Source organism: Dama dama, chromosome 18 (genome assembly GCF_033118175.1).
Source record: "Dama dama isolate Ldn47 chromosome 18, ASM3311817v1, whole genome shotgun sequence".
NCBI classification, from domain to species: domain Eukaryota; kingdom Metazoa; phylum Chordata; class Mammalia; order Artiodactyla; family Cervidae; genus Dama; species Dama dama.
In genome coordinates, this window is record NC_083698.1 from 110,897,268 (window position 1) to 110,916,990 (window position 19,723).

At 49.5% G+C, this 19,723-nt stretch overlaps 1 protein-coding gene across 2 annotated transcripts in view; it reads left to right on the plus strand.

Moving 5' to 3' along the window:
- Positions 1–19,723, plus strand: part of DPP6 (dipeptidyl peptidase like 6) — a 795,051-nt gene that overhangs the window by 739,366 nt on the left and 35,962 nt on the right. For both annotated transcript variants that reach the window (XM_061166191.1, XM_061166192.1), the window contains exon 17: positions 18,760–18,807. In XM_061166191.1, coding sequence (XP_061022174.1) covers positions 18,760–18,807 — 48 coding nt within the window. The remainder of the gene's footprint in view (positions 1–18,759; positions 18,808–19,723) is intronic.

The following is a 19,723-nucleotide window of genomic DNA, read 5'->3' on the forward strand; positions in this document are numbered from 1 at the left end:
GCTCAGCAATAAAAACTCACATGCATGCAGGAGTCGCAGGAGACCCAGGTTTGATCCCTGGGTCAGGAAGATCCCCTGGAGGAGGAAATGGCAACCCACTCCAGGATTCTTGCCTGGAGAATCCCATGGACAGAGGAGCCTGGTGGGCTGCAGTCCAAAGGGTCATAAAGAGTTGGACACAACTGAATCAAGTTTGCATGCATGCATGCATGACTCACTTAACAGAATGTGTAATGGTGTCATTAACATTTTAAGATAGACACCAAGCAGGTTTCTGGTGTGCAGCCATGTGTATCTAGTGAGAAAGCCTCGTGTGAGCGGAGGCAGGTCTGAGGAGGCCAGGCCACTGCGACAAACCTTGATCCAGCTGCAGCGATGTGAGCGCGGGCAGTGTTTACAGAGTCTCCAGCTGTGCAAATGAAAATAGAGAAATGGTGTTGAGACTGAAATAAAACTTCTCCTTTAACTCTACTCTCTCATTCATTTAGTCTATTTTTTTATAGACTGACTTTATATTGGGAAGCTATAAACTACACTGTAAATTTAGAAAGTGAGTTTATACTAACAAAACACAGCTGTTGGCTACTTGACGCGTGGGAGTTCAGCACTACCTCTGTCTCAAACAGGGCCCCACCGCTGAGGAATTGAAAGCCCGCTCTCAGTGTAGCAGGGGGCCGGTTGCGAGGCGGCCTTGGCGGGCGCGTGACTCGGGGAGAGGGCAGCCGGTGTGAGTGTGTGAGGGCGGGCCTGGGCGTGCCCCCTCTCCCCTGGGTCACAGCGTAGGGACAGGGCCACATGCTGAGGGGAGCTCATGCCCCCCCCGCCCAGGCATCCGGCCTTTCCGAGCCTCGGTCTCCACGTCTGAGAAACGGCTGGTTCTCTGGGTTGTGTTCACATTTAGGTAGCATCTCCCGGAGCCTGTGAAGTGCAGCTTCACCCCCGTTAGTTCTTGGACAAGTGACCACAGCCACGCCAGTGTCCAAAGCCCGCAGGGAGCACCTTCATGCTTGTCCAGCCCGTTAGTTAAGCCAACACCCAGCCTCACAGTCCCAGCAGAAGCTTTGAGGTGCTCCAATAAGTTAAAAGTAATCTTTTGTTTCACCTCAAGCAGGTCGTTTCTCAGACAGAAATAGAGAGGCAGAGAAATTCTTGATCTAGATTGGTTCTCATATCTCATCAACTCCAGAATTCTCTGTGCCAGTATGAAAAGCCAGTCACGTGATTTTTTTTTTTTAAATTGAAATATAGTTGATTTACGGTGTGTTACTTTCTGCTATTCGGTGAGCAGAGTGATTCAGTTACACTCATATATATTATTTTTCATATTCTTTATGGTTTATTGCAGGATGTTGTGTACAGTTCCCTGTGCTATAACAGTAGGACCTTGTTGTTCATCCATTCTGTATGTAATAGTTTGCCTCCATCTGCTCATCCCAACCTCCCAATCCTTTCCTCCTGCACCCTCTCTCCTTCAGCAACTGCAAGTCTGTTCTCTGAGTCTGTCCCTGTTTTGTAGATAGGTTCATTTGTGTGGTACTTTAGTTTCCACATATGTGATATCATATGATGTTTATCTCTCTGACTTACTTCACTTAGTAGGATAATCCCTAGGTCCATCCATGTTGCTGCAAGTGGCATTATTTCACTATCTTTATGGATGAGTCATATTTCATTGTATGTATATATATAACATCTCATCCATTCATCTGTGGATGGACCCTTAGGTTGCTTCCATGTCTTGGCTGTTGTAAATAGTGCTGCTGTGAACACAGGGGTGTGTCTTTTCAAAGTATTTTCTGGGTATACGCCAGGAGTGGGCTGCGGGATCCATGTGGTAACTGTTTCCAGTTTTCTGAGGAACCTCCTGACTTTCCTCCACGGGGGCTGCACCAGCTTCCGTTCCCGCCCACAGGGAGGAGGGCCCCCTCTCCTGCCCCCTCGCCAGCACTCAGTCACGTGGTTGTGCGCTTACACGTCATCAGGTTGCTTTCTCCTCGGGGCCGGGCGACGCCTCTGCCCTCGTGTGTCTGCAGGACGCGCATTTTGGACGCACGTGCACACCGCTCGGCACCGCCGCCCGGGAACCTAGGAGGCCGGCGCCCAGGTCCGGCTCTCGCGTTTGTGAGCAGCCTCACTGCCCCTGGGGCGGGGCCGAGCGCTCGGTCCGGCGCTGTAGGAGGGTGGGCGGCGGGAGGACCTTCCTTCCGCGGCTGCCTCCCGGCCATCTGCCGCTCCTGCACCGTCCTTGCTGCCGGCCCCTCGCTCTCACCGTACAGCAGGGACTATGGGGCTCTCCATCCAGAAAGAAACGGACACGCCGAGAACAAGAGGAAGCCGTGCTGTCCACTGAGGAGAACGTTCCTGAAGGTTCCGGATCACACCCGTCACATCACAGCCCAGAGCAGGTCCTGAGACTCAGAGTGGTCCCCGTGGACCACTTTGAAGCTTTCTTCAATCACTGGTTGACATACAGGCCTTGATGCTCTGGAATAAAGCCTCTGGAATCCAGACGGCCCTGATTTAGTCACTGAGAACACAGGCAGAGACGAGTAGACGTTTTAAAAGAAAAAAAAAATCTCTCTTGAAGGAACAAAACGACAAGAAAAGCCTGCTGAAGGGTTGTTGATTCTGTTTAAGAAGACTCCTATGTGTCCTCTCTGCATTTCGGTGCTAATCTCTGCTAAATTTATATCCTCATTTCAGCAGGTAATGATAGCCTAGAAAGTTGCAAAACATGCTCTTTCTAAACAGTCTCTTGAAATGAGGCTTCTCACAGGTTCAGTTGAGATTTTCCCACTTAGTGCGAGTGGGCGCGTTTTATCAGTTTTCTTTTTCACAACAAGGAAGCTCGCAGAGACTGGGAACCTCTTGTCTCTGCCGCTCATTTTCCTTCAGGTTCGAACCCACAGCTGGGTCCCCTCACCCTCTGCGGCTGCCTCTGGGGAGCTGAGCCCTGCCTTCCAGCTCCAGAGCCTTAGCTGTGCAGAATAAGCTGCTAGCAGGAGATTTTGGCGTTTCTTTACAAAAAATAAGAATTCATCATGTCTGTCCTTTATCACAAATGAAACTCATGTGGAATAATTGATTAGGAGGCCTTGCAAAGTAGAATGCAAACCATCTGACTGGAAAAGCCAAACCTGGCTGGTCTTCCTCCCAGGAGAGTCACGGCACCCTCACGCCCCACCCGGAGCCCCCAAAGATGCATTCCAGCCTTCCCCTCCCGGGTCCACGCAGCTCAGGTATGAGTAGCTATGGGGGACACTAAGAGCCCTAGAGGGTTCCTGCCTGCAGGGCTCATGTCTGCGGGAAGACACGTGAACAGAAAGGTCCCTCCGGGAGTCAGAGCTGTGCCATCCTGTTTGCAGGGCTGCGAGAAGCCCGAGGGATTCCCCAACTCTGTGCCTGGGACGTCACTGGAACCACCACTGGAATGAGATGCTGCCCCTGAGCTCGGGGAACCGACAGACTCTGGAGGCTCCCCCTGACCAAAGTGCCTGGATTCAGAACCCGGACGCTGCTCTAAAAGTCAGTCGTTCACCCTGTCCCTTCTCACCAGCAAAGCCACCGCCCGTGTGACAGACGAGGACACCCAGACACCCAGCCCCTTCCCCCACAGGCGTGTGGCCCGTGGGGCAGAGCCAGGAGCAGAGTCTGCCTTTCACCCGTGCCGGAGACATCTGGGTGCCCGTGACAGCGCGTTTGTCACCTCCCGTGCGCTGGGGGAAACCCGTCGCATTGCTGATCGCTTTCCACGAGAATCCCCTCTGCAGGCCTGAGTGCACTGAGCCCTGGTGAAGCCCAGACACAAGAGGGCACTGCAGCCCTGCGCTTCAGCGCCTCTTCCTAGAACCGCTGCAGGGTCAGGTTTCTGGTGATTGACCGGGCGCAGCCTGGTGTCTCAGCTGAAACCAGTGTCCGAACTGCCTCATCTGAATGTGTCAGACCACCCAGTGGGCCACAGGGGACCGGCCTGTCCACTGCGGGCAGGAAATCTTTCTCTCGTGCCTGCTAGGTGCCAGACTTGGGCTGATGCTGGGCATGCAGACACAAGCAAGGCAAAGGCTGCCCTCAAGTAGCCCAGCGTCTGCAAAATTACCAGCTGGCCGAGGGGGCAAAGGAGCACAGAGGGGAGCCGGCTTGTCAAGCACCTCCGCTGGGGGTGGGCTGCCTGCACTCTGGTTTCTGATGACTGGCAGCATCGGTGTATGTGGTAGCCAGTTAATGAGGGCTCTTAAGTTTCCAAGCTGAGCAAAAAATAGGCTCAAATGACCAAAGGTTATCACTGAACATACCTGTGGAAAAAGGACTTTACTTTATGGGTACAGTAGCAGTCCAGGTGGCCTTCAGGACTGGCCGAAGTGGGTGTGGATGATCTGGGCTGGGGTCTGGACCTTCAGATGCCAGGTTTGCCTGTCTGTAGGTGGGAGAGCTCCGACAAGATTTGAGTCTATGCTCTTAACTAACCCCTGTCTATACTGTGAACATGGGATCATGATGTCCAGGGCTAAGAGGTAAAATCTGATTTGTTAACTGGAGAAAGAATCGTCATTCATGGAGCCTGGAACCTTGATGAAGTCAAGTGTCAGTTGCCCAGTCGTGTCCGACTGTTTGTGACCCTGTGAACTGTAGCCCACCAGGCTCCTCCGTCCGCGGAGTTCTCCAGGCAAGAATACTGGAGTGGGTTGCCATGCCCTCCTCCCGGGGATCTTCCCAACTCAGGGATCGAACCCATGTTTCTTAACTCTCTTGCATTGCAGGCAGATTCTTTACCACTAGCGCCACCTGGGAATCCCCTGTGTATGAGGCATGTGACATATTTTAGGCTTTTTATTCATATCACCATTTGATTCCAGAACAACTTTTTAAGAGGAAGATGCTAAGGACCAGCTAATAAAGGTAACCTGCAGAACTCCACTCAGCTAGCCAGTGTTGCTGCTAGGATGAACACTGAGGTTCACTGCCTTTTATAACTAAGAAATATATGTACATGAGCATCCACGTGAATGGACTGTGTCTGCTGTCATTCCTGGCAATACCATAGGCAACTCTGTACCTCAGTTACTTGTCTGTGAAATGGGGATATAGTGCCTACTTCACAGGGTTATTTTAAAGTCTAAAGGAGTCACTGCATGTAAAACACTTAGAACAATGCCTGATGTGGTGATCATGGTGTAATTATGACATTGTTGCTATTCTTATTATTGTTATCACACTGATACTACCAAAGCGGGAATAGTCAGAGGAAGCATCACAGAGAAGATGCTGGAGCTGAGCCTTGCAGGCAATGCAGAGGTTTAGAGGAGACTAGGTGGGCAGGGCATCAAGGGGGAGGAGGGCTGAGCAGGCCTCCTGATGCGAAACAACGCAGCTTCTCTTCTAAAGGACAAGGCATTGGGGAGGTGTGTGTTGGGTGATAGGAGACTGTCTGAACAGGTCTTTGATTTTGTGCCAAGGGTTTCAACTTTGTCATGTGGGGATTGGAGAGCGACTCGGGGGTATTAATCAGAAGAGTGCCAAGGTCAAAACTGTGGGAATCCTTGGGCAGAGGTGAGGAGGGAAGTGCTGAAAGTGTTCCCATGGCAATGGGAGGTGGCGGGAGATGCTTCAGCAGGTGCGGTTGAGGAGACCTGCTGAGGAATCAGATATGACAGTATGAGAGAGTTGAGTGTAGATTTACTTCCCTTTAAAAGAAGTGGTCTGCTTGTTCTACATCCTTGAGTCCAAAAGGAAGAGCAGGACGCTCTGTATCCACCAAGCGTCAGGAGCCGTAGGGGATCCGCTCCTGGTCACCCCGGTACCCCACAGTCAGGCGGCACCCCCAGCTCACAGATCCTGCACCGAGAGCTGAGGCCTCTGCCCTCGGGATACACACCCAGCTCTTGGCGATCACTCCCGCTTACACTCCGTGGACTGACTGTGAGGGGCTGTGACACAGGCTGGTGGGCCGCAGGGGGCAGAAGCAGGCAGACCGAGGGGCGCGTTAGAGTCCCACTGGCCACAGTCCTTCAGTCTGAGTCAAGACTTGATCAAGTTCAAAAGAAAAGAAGACTTAAAGTGTAGCCTGTCGTCATTGGGGTTATAATAGAAGTCTCATTTCTTTGCATTCTGAATTTGTACATCCAAATAAATACGCTTCTCAGGAAGCCGCACAGCTGTTCTGACGAGAGGTTATTGCCCAGAAGAATTTACTCTATTTCTTGCAGTATCACCTTCTTGGACCAGGCTCCCAAGGAATCTGTAGTTCTTCCCTTAATTATAGACTTGATTGTTGACAGTTATTGTAATCATCAAACTTAAAATACCTTTGTTATGTAATTTAGCTCTAAGTGATCTTTTGCACTTTTTAAAAACCAGAGCAAACATCTAAAAAAGGTAATTGGCAATTTTGAGATTATTCAAGACAACAGGCCACAGCCTCTGAACCTCACAGTTTCCCAAGGCATACATCCTGTCCATGAATAGTTTGTCCTTCATTTATTCAGCAAATATCCATTGACCACTTACTCTGAATAAGACACTGTACATTTTCCTTGTGGGATACAGAGTTGTATAAAATGGGTTCCTAAGCTCCACATATAGTTGAAAAGATAAGACATGAATGTATCATTAGAGCTCCAATCAGAACTTAATCACATTGGTTAAAATTCATCCCAGAACTATCAGATCACAGTACCAGCAGATAATCAGAAGTATTATCACAAGTGTGAGAGACAGCACAATACAGGAGCTGTGGGAAGTCTACTCATAAGAACCTTGACCCCACCCTGGTCCAGATCCAGCTCGAACACACACAGGGATGAATGCAACAGCCAGTTTTACTATTTCTCTTGTAGTTTGCCTAACCTCACAAAACTGATCAAACTAAGCTCCTTCCTTCACATTCATACTTTGTATTCTGTGAATTATGCTAAACATCTAAAAACTTCACCCAGGGTGATGCATATGGGGCATAAAAGTTTTGCTATAGCTCAAAGGCAGAAGAGAAGCAAAAGGCAAAGGCAAAAAGGAAAGATATACCCATCTGGGTGCAGAGTTCCAAAGAATAGCAAGGAGAGATAAGAAAGCCTTCTTAGGAGGACAATGCAAAGAAATAGAGGAAAACAATAGAATGGGAAAGACTAGAGAGCTTTTCAAGAAAATTAGAGATATCAAAGGAGCATTTCATGCAAAGATAGGCACAATAAAGGACAAAAATGGTTTAGGCCTAACAGAAACAGAAGATATTAAGAAGAGTTGGCAAGAATACACAGGATAACTATAGAAAAAAGATTTTAATGACCCAGATAACCATGATGGTGTGATCACTCACCTAAAGCCAGATATCCTGGAATGCCAAGTCAAATGGGCCTTAGGAAACATCACTACAAAGCTAGTGGAGGTGATGGAATTTCAGTTGAGCTATTTCAAATCCTAAAAGATCATTCTGTTAAAGTGCTATATTCGATATGACAGCAAATTTGGAAAACTCAGAAGTGGCCACAGGGCTGGAAAAGGTCAGTTTTTGTTCCAATCCCAAGGCAATGCCAAAGAATGTTCAAACTACTGCACGATTACATTCATTTCACATGCTAGCAAGGTCATGCTCAAAATTCTCCAAGACAGGCTTCAACAGTACATGAACCGAGCACTTTCAGATGTTCAAGCTGGATTTAGAAAAGGCAGAGGAACCAGAAATCAGAGACTGCCAACATCTGTTGGAAAATTTTTCATAGAAAAAGCAAGAAAATTCCAGAAAAACATCTACTTCTGCTTCATTGACTACAATAAAGCCTTTGACTGTGTGTATCACAACAAACTGTGGGAAATTCTTAAAGAGATGAGAATAGCAGACCACCTTACCTGCCTCCTGAGAAATCTGTGTGCGGGTCAAGAAGCAACTATTAGAACTGGACATGGAACAACAGACTGGTTCCAAATTGGGAAAGAAGTACGTCAAGGCTGTATATTGTCACCCTGCTCATTAACTTATATGCAGGGTACATCATGTGAAACGCTGGGCTGGATGAAGCATAAGCTGGAATCAAGATTGCCGGGGAAAATATCAATAACCTCAGATATGCAGATGACACCACCATTATGGCAGAAAGCGAAGAGGAACTAAAGAGCCTCTTGATGAAAGTGAAAGAGGAGAGTGAGAAAGCTGGCTTAAAGCTCAGCATTCAAAAAACTAAGATCATGGCATCTGGTCCCATCACTTCATGGCAAATAGATGGGGAAACAATGGAAACAGTGAAAGATTTTATTTTCTTGGGCTCCAAAATCGTTGCAGATGGTGACTGCAGCCATGAAATTAAAAAACGCTTGCTCCTTGGAAGAAAAGTTATGACAAACCTAAGCAGCATGTTAAAAAGCAAAGATATTACTTTGCCGACAAAGGTACATATAGTCAAAGCTAGGTTTTTCCAGTAGTCATGTATGGATGTGAGAGTTGGACTTTAAAGAAAGCTGAGTGCCAAAAAATTGATGCTTTTGAACTGTGGTGCTGGAGAAGACTCTTGAGAGTCCCTTGGACATCAAGGAGATCCAACCAGCCCATCCGAAAGGAAATCAGCCCAGAGTGTTCATTGGAAGGACTGATGCTGAAGCTGAAACTCCAATACTTTGGCCACCTGATGTGAAGAGCTGACTCATTTGAAAAGACCCTGATGCTAGGAAAGATTGAAGGTGAGAGGAGAAAGGGTCGAAAGAGGATGAGATGGTTGGATGGCATCACTGACTCAATGGACATGAATGAGTTTGAGCAAACTCTAGAAGATGGTGAAGTACAGGGAACCCTGGTGTGCTGCAGTCCGTGGGGTTGCAAAGAGTTGGACATGACTGAGCGCCTGAATAACAACAAAAGGCAGATAGTTCCTAAAACCTAACACTTCTGTGAATCAATTTCCCAAAGATACTAGCTGACTTTGGGGAGCATACAGAGGCCCCTCCCATTTTGTTACTGGGATGGTTTCTCCGACTTTGCCTGTCATGTGCCTGAAATGTGACATGTAATTCTCGAGCAAGAGGTCACGTGTGAATGTGAAAGGTTAATGTGACACTTTTCACCACCATTTGTGAGCAGGTGGAACCACCCCTGATTTCGGTGAAGCCCTCTGCGTGATGCTCCTTACCCGGCTGCATGGGACCTATGGTCACTTTCCAGGGGCCCCATGAACCTGCATTGAAGCAGGACTCAGTGCTACGAGGCATGGCAGGGGAACCCCCAAACCCCACGCGCGATGTCAGCGATAACAAGGTTTCAAAGTCAAACACAACATTGTCCATCTGCAGTGTTGACAAGGAAGTAACATCTTTGGAAACAAACATTTTCATTCTCTGCAGTAGTTCTGTGAGGCTTGGCTCGCCCCCTGCTTATTAGTCTGATAATATCACCTCAGTGTATGAACCTTGTGATCAAGCATACATAATTCATGAACTGGCAAATAAAGAGATCCGGATGCTGTGCCCAGCAGGGCCGTGGCCCATCTTCTGCGCTGGCTGGAGGCTTCCTGTGCTCACCCAACTGGCTGCTGGCCTTTGAACCGTTAATCCGTGCTCAAGAGATATTTGGGTGGTGATCACCAGTCTGCCTGAGTCTCTGTTGTTCATATAGCATGAGTTTAGCTTCTGGTGGGAATTATCCGTCACACAAATTCCTCTGAGGACACAGATGAGAGCAATAAGGACAAGCACTGTCTCTATGGTTTCCTGTAGTCTGACAACTTTTTTCCTTTCCAGTCTGTGTCATTTTTCATCACTTTATTCTCATCTGTAATTGTCGCATCTCTCCATCCAGTCGAGCAGGTATAAACTCATGTTCTGAAATGAATGGGACTGGCAACCAAGACGGAAAAAATAAGTATTTTCTGTTTGCAAGTCTGTGATGTACTTCAAAGCTTTTCTGTTTATAATTTGAATTTCTCCCCATCTGGCGGCAGGATCTTTATTGACCAGAACTACCTTATGGGTTGGTTGTGACTTTGCTTGCTTCTGTGTGGTTATTTTTCCACTCGGAAACAACATAAACTTGGAACTCAGATTTTTTTTTTTTAACTTGAGCCAAAATAGTCTCTGTCAGCTACCCGGAGTTTTTAAAAGACCAAATGTTGTTTTTATGGCAGTTGTCTCTTTGTAAGCAAAGGCTGAGCAAACAGAACTGTTTTTGTGCAATTTCTGCTTGAGCAAAGGGGCAGCAGCTGAGACATGCTTAACCTATCAAGGACGTAAGAAATCTCAGGAAGGGGCAAAGAGACTCATAATATTAATAAATATTTTTGTGACTGCATGTGTGTGTTCACAGGTGGCTGCTCACATGAGTCTAGGTGTGTGCACATGAGTGTGTCCATAGGTGAGCACATGGAGAATTGAGTGTTTAGTAAATGACCTGATTGACAGAGGCATTTACAATGGGACATGATTATCTGCTCTCATTTCAAAGCATGTCCTGTGTCCGAGGACGAGCCGAAAGGGGATGACACGGAAGGGATGCTAAGAGGGAACAGACAGGTGGTCCTGCTTCTCCATCACCCACTTCCTGTCCCTCCCTGCCTTACCCATCAGGCTGAGAACAGCGCTTCCTTCTGGGCATAGGTGTGGAGCATCTCCCCTCCCCAGGGTCCGTGTTTGTATCTCACGGGAGGCTGCAGTCGATCACAGCATGCTAACGTCTGTGCAGACCAGCTGCCTTGGCCTCCCAGAGCCAGTGAGGTGAGGCAGGGTCTCCGCAGCACCCAGCCCTGCACCTGATGGGCACCCAGACTGGTGGTGTCATCATTTTTGCTGTTCCTCTTATTAAGAATAGACCTTAGCCACCCTGTATTCCAGAGTTGGGACCCAGGTAAGAAACACCCCTTGACTGGAACCACAAGTAGCTAGCTGGTGGCCGAGCTGACCCAGACAGGACTGGGGACCACGTCCTGACTCCTGGGTCCGTCTGCAGACCTCAGAATGGTGTACCTTCTTCCGGGGACTGTTTCTGTGCCTGGCTGTCTTCCTCTGCTAGCCTCTGAGCTTCTTGGTGGCAGATATGTCTGTCTTCTTCTGCCCGTATCCCTGGGACCTGGCCCTGCTCCCTAAACATGGTAGAGTCTCCATATATGTTTGTCGGGTTGAATCACATGCAAAGTAAAAAGAAACTGCAAATAGGAGCTGTTGGAAGGATAGCAGTTTAACAGAGTGCTGTTGGATTCTGACCGTCTAGAGAGACTTGGGCCACTGTGGTCTGTGCAGAGACAGGTGGAAGGAAGGGATTGTAGGCAGCAGTGACGAACACGTGAAAGCTTCCTGCTGTTCAGAACAACGCGTTTAATCAGGTAGCTCTTGGCTGGATGCAAGTGAGATCGTTTGGAAGAAGAGGAAGAAAAGTAAGGAAAACCAACTTAAAGCTTCAGTGGTGAAGCCCCTCTGAAGGCTCTTTAGTAAAGGTGTCCTTAATTGTTTAAAATGAGTTTAGCAGGCTCCCCTTTAAGTGTTGCAGGCTCCCTGAAATCATGTGTGTGGGCCTCCTGGGTTTAGTGTGTTTCTTCTCCTCTTAAAGAAATCCTCAGCAACACTAACCCAGGTCTGGTCAAAGGATCACAAAGCCCAAATATCTTACTCTGAAGTGGGAATCTCCTGCTTTTTCTCCATTTCTTGTGAGTTTGTTTTGAGTTAGGTGTTTTCCTAAATTATCTGCCAATTTTCAGGGGCCCAAGCATCATAGAAATCTCAAAACGATGGGTGATCTTAAAATTCACAGAGTCACGGGTTGAGGCCACCTGGGCCAGAGGAGTGTGCGTGATGGCATGAGAGGAGAAGGACCCAGCACCTCGACCACGATGCCCATGGACCTGGGGGCGGGCCCTCACAGAGGAGGTAGTTGGATAGGATTAGGTTGTAATTAATCCGTTTAAATTATACGTATAGGCTGGTTTTTAACTTCGGTGTCCACCCACAATGCAGAAGACCCCAGTTCGATTCCTGGGTCAGGAAGATCTGCTGGAGAAGGGATAGGCTACCCACTCTGGTATTCTTGGGCTTCCCTTGTGGCTCAGTTGGTAAAGAATCCACCTGCAATGATGGAGACCTGGGTTCGATCCTTGGGTTGGGAAGATCCCCTGGAGAAGGGAAAGGCTACCCACTCCAGGATTCTGGCCTGGAGAATTCCATGGACTATATAGTTCCAAGGGGTCTCAAAGAGTCAGACACGACTGAGCAACTTTTACTTTAGATGTAGCTTTTATTTGTATTGTTTCTGTTCGGCTATTCTAAAGAATGTGACCTGACGTGTGTACTCAGTCATGTCCAACTCTTTGTGATGCCATGGGCTGTAGCAGGCTCCCCATCCGTGGGATTCTCCAGGAAAGGATACTGGAGTGAGTTGCCATTTCCTACCCCAGGGGATCTTCCAATTCAGGGATCAAACACAGGTCTCTTGCATCTCCTGCATTGGCAGGCAGATTTTTTACTACTGTGCTACCTGGGAAGCCCATTCTAAAAAATATTCTATATTAAAATGACAGGAAAGATGACATGGTTGTGATGTGGCTCTCAGAAAAAAGAGAATACAATTCAGATCCTGTGAGTAAAGACAGCCACCCTCGGTGCTTAGAGAAAAGGGTTGGGGGCAGAGGGGTTGCTGAGTATCAGGAAGGAAACTAGGACCTGATTAAAGGACAGGACCCAGAGGGTGGTCTTAGGGGATCCTTCTTTAGCTGGTTTAAATACGCTGCCTTGATACACGACGACCAAGCATATGCTTAGGAAGCTGTCCTTCATGAGCTGCTAGTCCACTCAGCAAACGTTTTGTTCACGACATTGACTCCCAGATTCAGGACAGGTACTGGGATGACTCAGATCCCCGGCCCGAAGATTTGTGTGTGTGTGTGTGTGTGTGTGTGTGTGTCAGTCTGGGGAGGGGAGAGTAGTGGAAACTTTGCAGGAGCAATTATGGTGTGTGTGTGGGTGTGTGTGTGTGTGTGTGTATTGTAGTGGAAACTTGGTAGAAGCAGTTGTGTATATGTGTGTACAGTAGTGGAAACTTGGTCGGAGCAGGTGTGTTTTTTGAAAGTGGCATTCATCATGACAGTTGCTGCCGTTGGTACCGAGGGCACCTTTTGAGGCACAGTCAGGAAGGACGCAGGAGGGGAATCTGCAGCCGCTCCGTGAGGAGCCGGCTCCCTTGTCTGCATCTGCGCTTCCCTGCCCTGTGATGTCATGCCAGTTCATTCACCTTGCTGGTAGGTGTCTGTATTGTTTACAGTGTCTATCCGTAACAAGTAAAGCTGCTACGAATATTCCTATAAAATAGAGCTAATTACTAAATAACGTGAACCCAAGCAACAGTGCGAGTGAAGCGGACCATACATGAGACAGGCAGTTTGCAGTCCACGCACATGAATTGCACAGGCAGTTGTCCAGCATCAACCCACTCGATATTTGAAGAAGGTAGATCAAAGCAGCACCAAGATAAATACGTGCCTGTGAGGACGGTAAAAGCAAACACAAACAAACAAACGAAACAACCCCACACATACCTTTTTCAAGTTATAGCCTAGACCTCCGTTCGCCTTTAGCTGTAGGCTGACGAGACCATGTGCGTTGGCATCCCAGTCTCTGCTCATTGTGGTAACGCCCTGGTGTTACCAGACCACCCTCCCATCACATGTGATTCACGGCCCCTCCTCTGGAGAGGTTTTCCAGCTCCGTCGTCAAGCACACCGGAGTGCACATGAACTATGGCCCCGAGCATTTTTCGGCAGCTCCCTCTGATTTCCTGCAGCCATGGGTGCATACCTTCCAGATGAAGGCTGCCCTCTCAGCCTGGATCACGGAGGAGGACCAGCACGGCCGCGGCTGACCAGTTCCCCAGGATGTCATAGCCTCAAGGGTTGAGCTCCTGTTGTATTAAAGCACCAAGATTTGGGGGGATTGTGTTTGAAACCACGAACCTATTTAGTGAAAACTGACTGTACGGCCTTTTTAACACAGCAGTTCCAATGCCATTAATGAGCTTAACCAGCACAGTCTTACCTGTGTGTGAAGATACGTGTGAGAGGATTTCTGTGACAGTGTTTTTAGCAACAACAACAACAACAAAAAAAAAAAACAGAAGGAAACAGTGTGAATATCCATCAGTAGGGAGTGGACCAAAGACATAATGATGTGTCCACATAACAGATATACATCTGTTTAAAACGAAGGTTTACCACTTGTGGAAATCATTTCCATCGTCATGGTACTGCAGCATCTACCATTCTGCAGCTTGATGTTTTCATGTAACGTGGTACAATAAATCCCCTACATACGAACCTCCAAGATGCAAGCTTCCAAAGATGCACATGTGTGTTCCATCAGCGCCAGGCGTGAGAGACCCTGCAGCTGGCCCTCCGTCTCCCATCACTGACCATCCTTCGGCTCCACCACCTCCCACCCCCCCTCCCTCCCCCAGCCATTCCTGCCTGTTCACGGATGCCAGCCCCTGAGAGCCAGCTGTTGTGCTGGACTACTGTGCTTTTCAAGATACTGTCCTGTGAGATTAAACATATTTCCTTTATCTGTGTGTGTGTGTTTTATGTATTATTTGTGTGAAAAGAATTATAAACCTATTGCAGCACAGTATTAGGTAGCCAGTTATGTCGGCTCACTTTGTTGGGCTTACAAACAAACTGGACTTACAGACGTGCTCTCGAGTGTAACTCTTTCGTATGTAGGGGGCTTACGGCATTTTCCACACTTGCCCATGTGTCTCCTGCACGCTGCCGTCTCCCACTGGGTGGGCAGACTGCATTAACAGGGTCCCTCCCCTGCCCACAGCTCGCCCAGCAGCTGTTGCTCAGATGCAGTGGCAGTTAAGAGCAGTCTCCATGCCTCCGTTTGTCCATGCACAGGGCCCGCTCTGAGACGGGCGCAGAGGTGGGACCCTCTGGCCGTGGGTCAGGCGTCATCAGGTTTCACAGCTGTGGCTGAGTCGTCCTCCCAGGCGGCTATGCCCACTCACCTGCTGGGAGTTTGGCTTTGTCGTCCTGCTGTTGTCAGACTAGATATCAAAGCAGTTCAAACTACTGAGGTGTGCTGTGTTATACAGTATGTGGTGTATGTATTATTATTAACACATTTTTGTTGTTTAGTCACTCAGTCATGTCCAACTCTTTGCAACCCCATGGACTGTGGCATGCCAGCCTTCCCTGTCCATCACCAGCTCCTGGAGCTTGCTCAAACTCATGTCCGTTGAGTCAGTGACACCACCAAACAGCTCATCCTCTGTCATCTCTTTCTCCTCCTGCGTTCAATCTTTCCCAACATCGGGGTCTTTTTCAGTGAGTCAGTTCTTTGCATCAGGTGGCCAAAACACTGGAGCTTCAGCTTCAGCATCAGTCCTTCCAATGAGTGTTCAGGACTTATCTCCTTTAGGATGGACTGGCTTGATCTCCTTGCAGTCTACAGGACTTTCAAGAGTCTTCTCCAACACCACAGTTCAAGAGCATCCATTGTTCGGTGCTCAGCTTTCCTATGGTCCAGCTCTCACATCTGTACATGACTAGTGAAAAAATGTATTTTTGCCACATGATATTGTTTGGTTACCATCTATCATGTGGCAATAATATCTTTTAAATACACATGGAAATGATAAATACTAACTCCAAGGTAAGTCAGCCTCTGGGAAGGGAGCAGACTGAGATTAGGGGACATGGGTGACCTCAAATCCGTGTGTTAAGTTTTATCTCTAAAAAGTAAGGCAATGTGCTACAACTTAAAAATTCAATAAAGCTGCATATTTACATGAAAGGGTTTTTTTTTTAATGTTTGAAATAATTACTTATTTGTAAATTTGACCACCTACATGCAGAGAATACTTGAGTGGGTAGCCATTCCCTTCTCCAGGGGATCTTCCCAACCCAGGGATCAAACCCAGGTCTCCTGCATTGCAGGCAGATTCTTCACCAGCTGAACCACCAGGGAAGCCCAACATACAAAAAACATTTTAGGACATTTTAGAATAATTTAGGTTACTTCTGGAAAGTGGGGTGAGAAGGACCTTTTACTTGTCACTTTATTCCTTCCTGTGGTGTTTGAATTTTTTTAGAAACATGTGCCAAGTTCACTGGGCTTCCCAGGGGGCTCAGTGGTAAAGAAACCATCTGCCAGTGCAGGAGACATGAGAGACTCGGGTTCGATCCCTGCGTTGGGAAGATCCCCTGGAGGAGGGCATGGCACCCCACTCCAGTATTCTTGCCTGGAGACTCCCATGGACAGAGGAGCCTGGCAGCCTACTGTCCCTGGGGTCACAAAGAGTCGGACACACCTGAAGGAATGTAGCTCACATGCCCGCATCAAGTTAATGCATTTGAAAATAAGGGCCCCATCCAGGCTCAACAACTTCCCTGCTATACTGCTGGGACAGAAGACTTAAAGCTCTCAAAGCCTGTGTTTTCTCATCTGCAAAATACGGTTGGAAGCACCTGCTTTGTAGAGCCACTGGGAGGACTAGGAATTATTCATATAAACACCTAGCAGAGTGCCTTTGACATAGTAGGCACTAAATAAATAATCACTGTTTACATTATTAATAAGAATGGAGGACGTGCTCTGTTGGCAAATGTGTTCTCCCCGAAATGTTCGGAGGAAGGAGCGCAGCTTGTCTCTCAGTACCTGCTCTGTTCTTCCACACACACGCCCCGTGGGGAAGCGGATCTTCCAGCCAGAAAACTTAGCTTGACTCAATAATTGAAACCCACCGCCGGCGCTTAGCCCTTCAGTGAGCGCCGTCCCTTTAGGCTAAATGCACAGAGTCTCCCAACCCTGCTGCTCCCTCCCCACCCCGGGTCGAAGGTGCCTGGTTCCGCAAATAAAAAGGCAGGACACCCAGTACCACTTGATTTCAGGTAAACAACAAATGAATTTTTAGTCGTAAATCCCAGTGCTGCCTGGGACATATTTATACTGAAAATACATATTGTTTATCTGGAATTCAAATGTAACTGGATAACCTGCATATGATCTGGGCATCCTACCCATGGGGAAATGGAGGAGGGGCACCCAGCGGGTCAGACGAGGCCCCAGACCTCCTGGACTTTGTGTCTGGGTCTGGTCCCGGACAGGGACAGGCAGTCCACGGCTGCTGTGACCGCTGTCTGTCCCTCAGCCCTGCTGGCCCTGGGGTGCCCCCTGGCTGGGGCAGCCCCTCGTGCCTCTCACAGTACTTCGGACCCCGTGGCCTCTCTGCCGCATCCTCTCTGGGCCCTGGACTGGGATTCCGCTCTGCAGCCTCTGAGTGTGGCCGGGGCTCTGAGCCTCGAGGTGGTGGGACGCACGCAGACCCCCGGCTCACAACTCAGCCCCTTGTCACCTGGCCCCTTGGAAGTGGGCAGGGAGTCCTGATGGTGATCCCGGGGAAGCTGCCCAAATAGTGTGAACCTCCAGCTTAGATGCAGCCTCCCCGTGAGCTCAGAGCACCCCCGAGTCCCCTGCCCAAGGCAGAGGAACAGCAGCCCCGCCCACCAGGCCCTGGGATACATCCATCCCCTCTGCCCACTGCTGCCCACCTGCCTTCATGGCCTCTCTCCCTGCCGTCTCCCCAGATCACCAGGGCCAAGGGGCAGCCTCCCCAGCTCCTTCCTGTGTGGTCTGAGGTCCTTTGCTCAGCGTTCAGTCCACAGATATGTGATCAAGCCCCAGCTATGTTCTAAACAGCATTCTAGATGCTGGAGATAATGGCAGTAAATAAGACCAAGGTTCAGAATTTGTTCATATAAATTCTAGGGCCTCTGCTCTAGTGCAGTTGGAATGAACAGTGGACACATATGCTGAGAATTCATACTCTCAGGTCCTGATGTCATGGCAGGAGGCAGCGCTCTGTAAAGAAGAGGGGGAGTGGGGCCGGGCTTGGGGGTGGTGGGGGTGGGAGTTTGTCTTGCATCGGGACTTGGGGGGATGGAGGAGGTGTGTGAGCAGAGACTTAATGAAGACAAAGCCTGTGTCTGGGAGCAGAGACTTCAGGCAGAGAGGACAGTAGGCTGGGATGGGGATGGGGAACAAGACTGGTGCCCTTCACACCCTGCGCGAAGGCCCACCACCACCACACTACCCCCAGTGGAACAGGAGTGCAGAGAAGGCACAGAGATGAGGCTGGAAAAGTCCACGCCTGCCTCTCAGTATGCCTTCAGAATATCTGAAAAGTAAGTTTGGGAGGCCTTTTCTCTTGCCAGACTCTCCTTTTGCTAAAGAGGGTAACAAAGTTGACCTACAGACAGCCCGCAGCTGGCCAGGCCCCCGTCTCACTCCAGGCCTGCAGCTTCAGGACAACCTAAGAGCTGGAAGCTGCATCAGGGAACAGGGAAACACAGCTGAACACTTGCACAGGGATCGTGTTACCCTACAAGTGTTACCCAGCCATTACAGGAGACAGGAGGGGAGGGTTCCCCCCCGGAGGGCTCCCCCCCGGTAGGAGCCAGCAAGGCGGCCTCGACGGGTGACTCAGGATGAGGCCGCAGATTGACTGGAGCTCAGTGAAGACCCTGTAGGACTGCCTGGAGGGTCACAGTGAGGTTATAAGAGCGTCGATGTTTTATCTCATTATGACCACCTAAAACCATGCACTTCTTGGGTTCCTTGTAATTGGCATGGACGCAAACTTAGGAAGATGTGCCCTTAATCCCCAGGGACCTGGCCTCTGCTGTCCATGCTGATGACCCCTCCATGGGGCCGGGCGCCCAGAGCCCCGAGGAGCACGTGGTAACCAAGGCTTGGTTCTCTTTGATTCTCAGCTAACACACGGCCTCCTTGTGTCTCTACCCACTGCAGGTCCTGGGATCCCCACGGTGACCGTGCACAACACGACCGATAAGAAAAGTAAGTTGCTCTTTGGTCTTGTCTTAAATCTCCCTGCAACGTGGGAGGGGGAAGCGGAAAGGCTTTAAGAGGTGATCCAGGTGTAGATTATGTTTGGAGGCCGCGATGGTCGTCTTCTGGCAGCTCCAGATGAACTCGTATCCCCAGTACTGGTTAGATGTGATAGACGTGAAGATCTCCCAGCCAGTGAGGGCCCACAGGCCCGCAGGTGCCAAGGCCCGGAGGCCGCCTGGGGTGAGCCGGCCTTGTCTGCAACCCCCTAGGCAGAGCCCCACCTGAGGCAGAGCCCTGGGCCTCATTGACGTGCACAGCCAGTGCTGGGCTCTCCAGCTGGGCCTGCCAAGCCCTCCCGGCTCTGAGAGCCCCCCATCACGGGCCAAGGCTCCATGGACACCTCCAGCCCATCTGCTTCTGTGGGTCCGGGGCCACCTCCCTGGCATAGGGGTCTTCATGTCCAGGCCACTGCAGCGGTGGAGCTTTCCAGAGACTCTCAAGGACCCACACACCTTGGGGTGACATGTTGTGCACATGTATGTTCACCTGAAATGGTGGGTGCAGGCAGCCGGTGGGAGAGCTCAGAAGTAAGGAGCCCTCGACTTCAGTCACCCCCTGTCTCTGCCTTCCTCTACCCTAATCCCTCGGGAGTCTGGGCCTCCATTCCCCCCAGTCTGCCCCCCCTTCCTGGAGCCAGCACCCCCGCTGCACCAGCCCTGGCTGGACCCTGCTCAGCACCCTCCCTCATACAGCCCCACCTCACAGCGGTTCCTTTAATTCTCTCCACAAGGAACTGCTGCTGTCTCGATGACAGGGTTTCAGGGACCAGGGAGAGTTGGTTAGGGGGAAAGTTTCAGAAAGGAGATGGCCAGCAGCACATTTAGACAGAAATCCAAAATTAAAGATCAATAACAATGAAATC